General features: G+C 33.2%; 1 protein-coding gene across 1 annotated transcript; it reads left to right on the top strand.

The window, feature by feature from the left end:
* The first annotated feature begins 6,088 nt into the window (after nt 1-6,088).
* Nucleotides 6,089-7,131, top strand: LOC113749845 (putative germin-like protein 2-1). Its single transcript, XM_027293713.1, has 2 exons — nt 6,089-6,242; nt 6,468-7,131. Exons 1-2 carry the CDS (start codon nt 6,122-6,124, stop codon nt 7,016-7,018), a joined length of 672 nt encoding a protein of 223 aa, XP_027149514.1. The 5' UTR covers nt 6,089-6,121; the 3' UTR covers nt 7,019-7,131.
* The last annotated feature ends 1,995 nt before the right edge of the window (nt 7,132-9,126 follow it).

The raw sequence follows: 9,126 nt of genomic DNA, 5'->3' as shown, positions 1-9,126 counted from the left end.
AAATTTCAAGAATGCCAAACCTCAGAGGAGGTTTATAAAATGATCACTATAATATATGTAGCCTTCTAATTATAAACACTTCCATCATTGTTCAAAGCCCCAAACTAACATGGTACATAAACTCGAGAACGAATACGTTTTGAATCGCTGGAGACCACGTTTGAGCATGTTTGCATACAAATTTTGTTAAGTTCCTCTTATTTATTATAAAGTATCAATTTTTTTTTGGCTTGATTTGCTTCCATTAATTCAAAGTCTGACAATTACATAGTAGATTTTTGTTTTAGGACTGGTATTGGGGGAATGGGGCAAATAAAGGATCCAAGTATTTAATCAAGTGTTAATTAACTGAATGTTCAAAGTTCTGTGCTTTTTTGTTAAATTCTGCTGAAAAAGTTGAATTTTTGGGTGACTTTCCAACTTTAGTGGTGATATTAAATGTAGTTATTTGGATATTAATTCCAACGGGAGATGCATAATGGGGCGCCAGTCAGGATTGTCATTATCAATTATTATTGGGTAATAGTTAGCTAGCTTTGCTAAATTTTTTGTATTAAGTGATCTATTGAACCTCTCAACTGACGTTACGTCTAATTATTAGTTGTAAGATGTGATTTGACAAATGAATTGATAACAAGGTTGTTGAATTGATAACAAGGTTGTTGAAATTAGAAACAAAGTCATCTTCAAGTTTTCAATAACATGGTAACAGTTGAAGCCTACTTAATCACACCTTGACTTTGCAATGTTTTATGAATGTATATGTGAATTAAATTAAAAGATGCATTTTGTGGTGATTAACATAACCTTTAACTTCCTGTAGAGCTGCCCTACGAAGCTTCAGACTTGAGCAGTAGGGAATTAGATACGCGGATGTAAATTGCATGGGTGGTTTGGTGCTCTACAATGGAAATGCCAAAAAGATTTGGCCATGCAGATCGGGGAAAAGGTTATCTTTGATGCATCTTGAGCAATCAATTGGACTCTTCTAATTGTCTCTCCATCTACGTCTTGCTAAGTCCCAAAAAAGCTGGAACTCCCCGTATTGTTCAAGTCCGAGTATTGCTACTCAAATACTTGACCAAGGAGAATAGCTGATCATTGGTCAAATTTTGGCAATTTTTCTAACAAGACAGTCATGTGTTTGACAGGAAAAGGCTTGGGAGGAAATTTCTTAGTATTCTTGTTTAGCAAAATTGGGCTCTGACGTAGTAATAGTGTGGTTCTTTTTATCTTTTCAGGGGCTTTGTTGAATAATTACACTCTAGGGTTTAAAACTAGTTAAACTAAGGTTGCGTTCGTTAAAACTGAAATCTGAAATTTGAAATTTGAAATCTCAATCCATTAAATTATTGAATTGTTAATTATTAAATCTAATATATTTGAGTGTATATCCCATTCAGTGATGAGTGAATAACTTATCACTTAATTTTGGGAGCAAATTTTGCATAAAAAATTCAATGCCACTTAATTAATTCAAATGTTCAATTTTTTATTATCAAACATGTCTAAACATATTAAGATCTGAATCTATTAAATTTAAGTGCTTAATTGGGTTATCAAACATGACCTAAGAAAGAGAATAATGGGTTTCTTTAATATAATGAACTAATTAACATGATGTTAAAAAAAATTATTTCCACTATATGAGAAAATATTTGGAATCAACCAAAAATAAACTGGAAAAAATTCGGGCAGTCAACTACAAGCAAAAAAACTGCAAGATGTATAGTGTATGTAGCCGCGCCCCGTGGGTAGGTTGGCTGGAACTGGTCGTCTGTAGTTACAGTAAGGTCTCAGGTTCGACCCCCACATGTTACCGTTGTTGGGTATCTTTGGGGCGAAACTCTGCCCAACTTGGGGGGATTAGCCTCCAGACCCGAAAAAAAAAAAATAGTATATGTAGCCTTCTAACTATAAGCACGCCTATCATTTCTAGTTCAAAGACCCAAACTAATATGTTACATAAACTGATTTCCATTTTAGTTAAGTATTTACAACTTTTAATTTGGAATTTAAGATGCCACATGTTGGAGGAATTCAATTGGGAGAATATTTTTACTGAATTCTTGATTTGTACAACAACATAATGCCTATATTTATAGGCTTTGTAAAATGATACTTAAAACCAATGAATCTAGATTAATATTCTACAAGATACTTAAAACCTAATTGATGATAATGTATAGTAATTGATATAAAAGAATAGGGATAATTTCCAAAACCTCCCCTGAGGTTTCAAATAATTTCACTTGGCTCCCTTAAGGTTTCAAAAATTACACCCACCTCCCTTGCCTATTAAAAATGACAATACTAACCTTAATATTTTAATAAAAGTCCCTTGTTGCCATGTTTTTACAAAGGATGTATTTCATTAGAATTTTTTTCCTTTTTCTTTGATATTCATTTCTCTAATATTTCATTAGAATTATAGAAGAACTATCAATGGTATCCCTAATATCTATCTCGATCAAATGTTAAACGAGTAATTTTTTTTGATCACTTTTAATATCATCCAATTTTAGTAGCTCTTTTTTTTGTATCAAAATCAAGAATAAATAAAAATAAATGGCCCCAAATCACTACCAAACTATGGTAGTTCTATAACTAAACTAGTTCATAAACTTTTATCAAAAAAATATAGTCCATAAAATTTTTTAAAAAAAAAGATAGCACTTTTTTCTTTATCTTAAAAAGAATCTATATCCCTAATAATGCACTCTAAACAATAGCCTATTATATCAAAAGATTTATTGTTATAGTTAATTATTAATTAACAAATATTGGCATGAAAAACTTGAGACTCTTTTTCTTTTATAATTGTGCCAAATTATTTTATAATTGTTTAGAAGAATAAATTAAACTTTATAAAATAAGAACATTTTTGGGTATTCATTAAATTTTTTACCCTATTTTAAGGTTTGGTTACTAAAGTGTCAAATCAAGGGAGGTAAGCGTAATTTTTAAAACTTCAACGGAACTAAGTGAAATAGTTAAAATCCTTAGGGGAGGTTTCCGAAATTATCCCAAAAGAATATTTTAAATCAACATCCCCTCAATTTCAGCGCTGTTGCAAGGAAACCAACTTCAGTTTGTACACGAGATCATTTGGAAGAAAATTATACAAGGTAAGATACTAATTGATGCTAACGAACAGTAATTAATACAACAAAATATTTTACATTAACACCACGAGTGACCACACCTAATTAAAATTCAAATTAATTTCAAATATATTATTTTAATTATATATAGCTAATCTGGGATCAAGCCTTAATTTGCTGTATGTATCTTTCCTTATCCTAGGAAAGGCCAAAGAGGATATTTATTGCTTATGTTGAACTACCAAGAAAGGCTTTTGAGCATCTCTTATCCTTAACGTAAGTGCATGTATCATTTTCAAGAAGAGGCAAAGAAGTTTCTTTATTTCCAAAAACCAGGTCATGAAAATAGATCACCTAACACCTCGATTGGCGTCGGTGTTAAAAGGGTTATATCACTAAACCTGCAACATTTGTTGTCATTTGCACTTTTCTCCCTATTGTTACTTTTGTTGAACTTTGCCTCATCTGTTAAGTCACGTCAGTTTTTCCTGTTCTCAAAAGTTTGGATTTTACCATTATCTTCATTTTTCTCTATTCGTCTTTTTCCTGCCCAGACTTCTCATGTCACCCATTTCTAGCGAAGAAATCTTTTTTTTTTTTTTGAAAACTAAGTTTCTAAAATATTTCACTTCTACTAAAAAAAAATCTAACCATATTAAGTAAATTCAAATTTTTGTTGTTTAAAATTACATGATATTCATTTTTTTAACATCTTTATAATCGTTTGTGTACATGAAATGATTTTGTTTTTCATATCACATGGAACTTGACACAAATTAATCCTACTTATTAGGACATCATCTTACTAACTAAATCAGGTTTATTCCCTCTTTAGTTAATTGTTTACAACTTCTAATTTTGGAATTTAAGACGCCACCGTGGCCATACCTGATTAAAACCTAAATCAATTTCAAATATCAGTTTAATTGTATATAGATAATCAGGGACAAAGTCTTTCCAGCATCCATCTATTTTAATCCTAGAAAAAGGCAAGAGATATTTATTCCTCTAGTCGACACAGTCAAAAGGACTTTCGAGCATCTCTTTTCCTTAACGTAAGTATATATATATCATTTTCAAGAAAGAGACAAAGAAGTACCTCTGGCCAGTCTGGAAGTGAATGATTTTCCTGTAACGTGGTTGGAATTAATCTACTTTCTGTATTTCCAACCAGGTCATGAAAAATAATCACCTAAAAGCTGGATTAGTATTGGTATTTAAGTTGCAATCATGACCTTTTCAAATCAACTAACACCACTAACTGAATATTAAGAAGACTTAATTTGCAAACAAGATTAGTTGTGGTACGAAATTTCTCTGGATTTATAATGGGCAGAAGTGCATGAATATTAACTTCTTAACTTCTAGAAACAATTAGTAAAGTTTGACTAGGTGATATGGAAAATTACAGTGGCATGGGATAGTACGTTCTATCACAAAACCTTTTTTCAGTTTGGATCAGATTAGTGCTCTAATTTATTATTGCATATCCAACTAAAGATGTATTTGATAAAACTGAAATCTGAAAACTAAAGTTTGAAATCTGAAATCTGAAGTTTGAATCTATTAAGTTATTGAATTGTTAAATATTAAATCTAATACATTTGAGTGTATATTACATTTAGTGATATGTGAATAGTTTATCACTTAATTTTGGAAGCAAGTTTTGCCTAGAAAATTCAGTGCCACTTAATTAATTCAGATGTTCAATTTTTAGTTATCAAACGGTCTGAATATGTTAAGATCTGATTCCATTAAGTTTAAATGTTGAATTGGGTTATCAAATAGGGTCTAAGTATATTTAGTCAGACGATCCGAATCCACCCAAACTTTTATTTAACCAAAAAAAATTTGTCAGAGGATCCAAATCTAAAAAAGATATGATTGAATTTTTTGCTGCTCCTCATAGCTACTTCTCTACACTATTCTTCCTGGGAATTATTTTCACTTAATGATTAAAAAGTATGGAAGGTGAACAAAAAAACAAGCACCAAATCATCCATAGGCAACAGTTGATTGCAAAAAGAGGAAATAGAGTGGAACATTTAAAAGAAATTTTTTTTTGAGCGGCTTAAATAAAATTAAGTTTTGTAATAGTACTCTTTTTTCAATAATACCTTATGCATATCCCTCGAAAAGAATGTACAATTAAGCATCAATTAGGCCTCTCTAAGGAGTAAGTTCAAAGTATTTGTTGTACTCAGAACATTCAAAGACAGCATCTCACTAGTACCTGTTGGAAGACTTTACGCACGATATCAGTTGCAGGAAATTCAAAAGGAAAAAATCATTATCTAGAATCACGAGGAATTCAAAAATTAGATCACGAACTTTTCAAACTTTTTGCCATCAAAGTAAAACTTTAATCCGGAAATTAACACTGATAGGGGACCTTTTCAATTGGTATATACCTTTCTTGTTCTTTTTTTTTTTTTCCAGAGGAACAGGAAGGGAAAACCAATATTGAATGCTCAGAATGTTAGCCATAAGAAGATATAGGGTTATAAATTTGGTGCAACATGCTCCCATAAAAATCGAGTGGCAAGAAATCTAAAATTTCATGCAAAAACATGCGGCCCATTGTTAAATCGTTCGCTATCTGCCCAAACCAATTTAATTAAAAGAAGCTAAAGTGCCAATGGAAGTGTATCATTTTCCATGGAGAAAAATGATCGGATCGGTTGGGGTATAAAATTGAGAACAAAATGATTCCAGAAAAGTTTGGGTGGAAAAAAAGAAAGTTCAGCTGAGAGTCTCAGCTAGATAAATGCATCTACTTAGTTGTTGAGAAAAGATTCATCTTGCTGTGACTTAATATTTAAGTATAAAAAGTCACCAACCTAACCTGTAGACCTAGTTGTCAATCAGGTGTAACCGTCTTCATGTGATAGAGTAATAAACTTGGCGAATAGTCAAATGAAATATGCCTATATATAGCTTCAAATCTTTGCCCAAATCCCTCGAACCATCAACCAAAGAGTTAGTGTAAGAAATACTAGATCTCGTCCACAATTACCATGGGATCTCCGTTCCTGATAACCATAGCCACAATGGCACTATTTTCATCCCTTGCCATCGCTTCTGATCCTAGCCCTTTGCAGGATTTTTGTGTTGCAATCAATGATCCTAAAACGGCTGGTAATTCCTTGTACCTATCAGAGCATGTTGCGAAACATTTCTCTTTTTCTCAGTACAATTTTCGTGTCCTGTCATGTTTTGGCTTGACTTATAAGTTATCTCTTTATTACTATTATTTATTATTTTCACAACATCGTGCATGATGGATAATAAGACATGCAAAAATCAATCTGGGTTTGTTTTGTCTCATTATTACATTACTAACAGCTAGTTTTTTAAATGCAGTGTTTGTGAACGGAAAGATTTGCAAGGACCCAAAGGTTGTGAAGGCCAACGATTTCTTCTTTCGGGGACTGAACAAACCTCGAAATACAGCAAATCGACAAGGTTCTAATGTTACTGCTGTGAACGTCAACAATCTAGCTGGACTCAACACTTTGGGAGTTTCCCTAGCTCGTCTTGATTTCGCTCCTCATGGCCTAAACCCACCCCATACCCATCCTCGTGCAACCGAGGTCCTATTCGTGTTAGAGGGCACTCTTCATGTTGGTTTTGTCACTTCAAACCCACCAAATAACATGAAAAATCAACTCTTTACGAAAACGTTGAATCCAGGAGATGTTTTCGTGTTCCCTGAAGGTCTGATTCACTTCCAATTTAATTTTGGGAAGACGAATGCTGTTGCATTTGCTGGTTTCGGCAGCCAAAATCCAGGAGTCATTACTATTGCAAATGCTGTCTTTGGATCAGATCCTCTCATTTCTCCAGCTGTTCTCGCTAAGGCATTCCAAGTTGACAAGAAAGTCATTGACTTACTTGAGGCACAGTTTTCTTGAGACAACCAGAAAGGATCCATGGATTTGTTGTAAATTTCTACTAGCATGACTCTTGTGCTATATATGCACAGGACATTGCCATGATTATCTTGATAATCCTACTTTATTATATGTTTGAGAATAGTGTGATATTTTATTAATTAGCTAACGTGTCCTTTTCGATGAAGTAATTTTTGCACGTACAAGTCAAGAAGGAAGGGAAAAGCTCAAAAGAAAATAATGACATTTGGTGAGTTTTAGCTTTTTTTTTTTTTTGGCCGAAACGATAAGTGATTTTATAGATTATCAAAACTATACATTTGCGAGCAAAGGCTCGAATGATCTATACACGCAGTGTACTTAGACACTGAGGAATCCAAAGTTCCTCATCTTCGATTATGCCTATGGCATATGAACTAATTCTAATACTAGCATGATTATCTTTCTTTTTTACTAAGCAAAAAGAGCACATTTGAAACAACAAACTTAATTGATAAATGTCCTCCACTAAGGTTGCCGATCTCATATCTTGAGCTTTCCTGGACAAAATGCAGCTGAGAACTTGCTTGTTGTGGATTTGTATCTCAATCTTTCTCCAGTTTAGCACTAGAGCTTTGCTCATTAGTAGCTTAATGGCCACCATTTCATCAATGTGTTTATGTCCAGTGCTTCTTTCCTTCACTGTCCAGCTCTTGATGATATGTTGAGTGTCCACCAGCTCTTGATGAGATGTTGGTGAGTCTTAGTGATTAGACTTCATTTCAACGTTGTAGGATAGAGGACAGAACTATTAAAATTTGAGAAACGTAAATTAATTGGCACCAAATAACTCGCTACAAAATCCTCTTAGAAGAGTTAGCTAAACACCAAAGTTATCTCTCCTGCTTCCTAAACCCAAAAATTTGCCTTGGATGCATGTTCTTAGTCAAGGCGGAGCAAAGGGCAGGGAGGGGCACCGTCTCACAAAGTCTAGAAATTCATGTTTTGTCCTCTATAAAATTTTGAAAAATTTTAAAATTTTCTATATATATGTATGTGTATATATATATGTTTGCTCCCAAGTTTCTAGAAAATCATGCTTTCTCTTTTAAAAGTTTGAGAATTTTCAAAATTTCCTATATACATTAAGTTATTTGTCCTCGAAACTTTTCAAAATTTTTATAATGACTCCAAAATTTACATGTGTATGCGTTTCACTCCCTCAAATTAAATTTTCTAATTCTGCTACTGTTTTCAGCAAACAATTGATTAGGATCTAACATGTCAAATATTTTTTATACTCCTAAGGGAAATGCATTAAACCAGGAATATTGTTTGTACTTCTTTAAAGAAGGAACTGCATTGTTTGTGGTGTATATGTGATGAATAACAGAATTTATTGCATTAATCCAGAAGAAAATATTATGATGCATCTTTAAGCCTGTGTACTACTGCCAGTGTACATCAAGATCAAATCATAAAGGGCTTTTGTATAGATATAACTATTTGGAATATCTTAAACATGAGTTGTAAGTTTGATCAGTAGCTTAAACATGAGGCTTCAGTAGTGGTGAAACCAGAAATAATTGTTAGGGGAAAATGGCCAATTTCGTTCCTATACTTTTATACTTGTGCCGATTTAGTCCCTTTATTTTATTCTTGGCCAATTAGATACCTTAACTTAAGATGCAAGTCCAATTAAGGCTATCCACGGCAGCGCCACTAGGAAATATCAAGCGGGCATGAAATTGACCACATAGAGAGGGCTACTTTCAGAACATCACTTATGGATCTTCAATAAAGCCAACTAATTCATACGGTAACAGAACTAAAATGAAAGTGAGAAGCTTAATTTGCAGATTTGTCCAATTGGAGAGCTAGGGTTCATCCGAGAAAGGGAAGGAAGTCTCCCTAAATTCCCAAATTGTTTATAGAATCATTGCAAATGCAGGCAAGGAGAAATTGGGTCAAAGCAACATCAAGTTCAGGTAGTGTTTCAAGTAATAATGGCGCAAATCGATTTGAAACAACAACAGAAATTTACCTAGGGAAGGATGAATACTACAATGGAGACCTAATTGTGCGTTGCCACTGCCTTGAAGAGTGTCGAGTAGTTACTTCGTGGACAGAGTCAAATCCTTCGAGAAGAT

The sequence above is a fragment of the Coffea eugenioides genome, chromosome 10 (assembly GCF_003713205.1).
Source record: "Coffea eugenioides isolate CCC68of chromosome 10, Ceug_1.0, whole genome shotgun sequence".
Lineage (NCBI taxonomy): Eukaryota > Viridiplantae > Streptophyta > Magnoliopsida > Gentianales > Rubiaceae > Coffea > Coffea eugenioides.
This window is presented reverse-complemented; position numbering and strand designations above follow the sequence as displayed.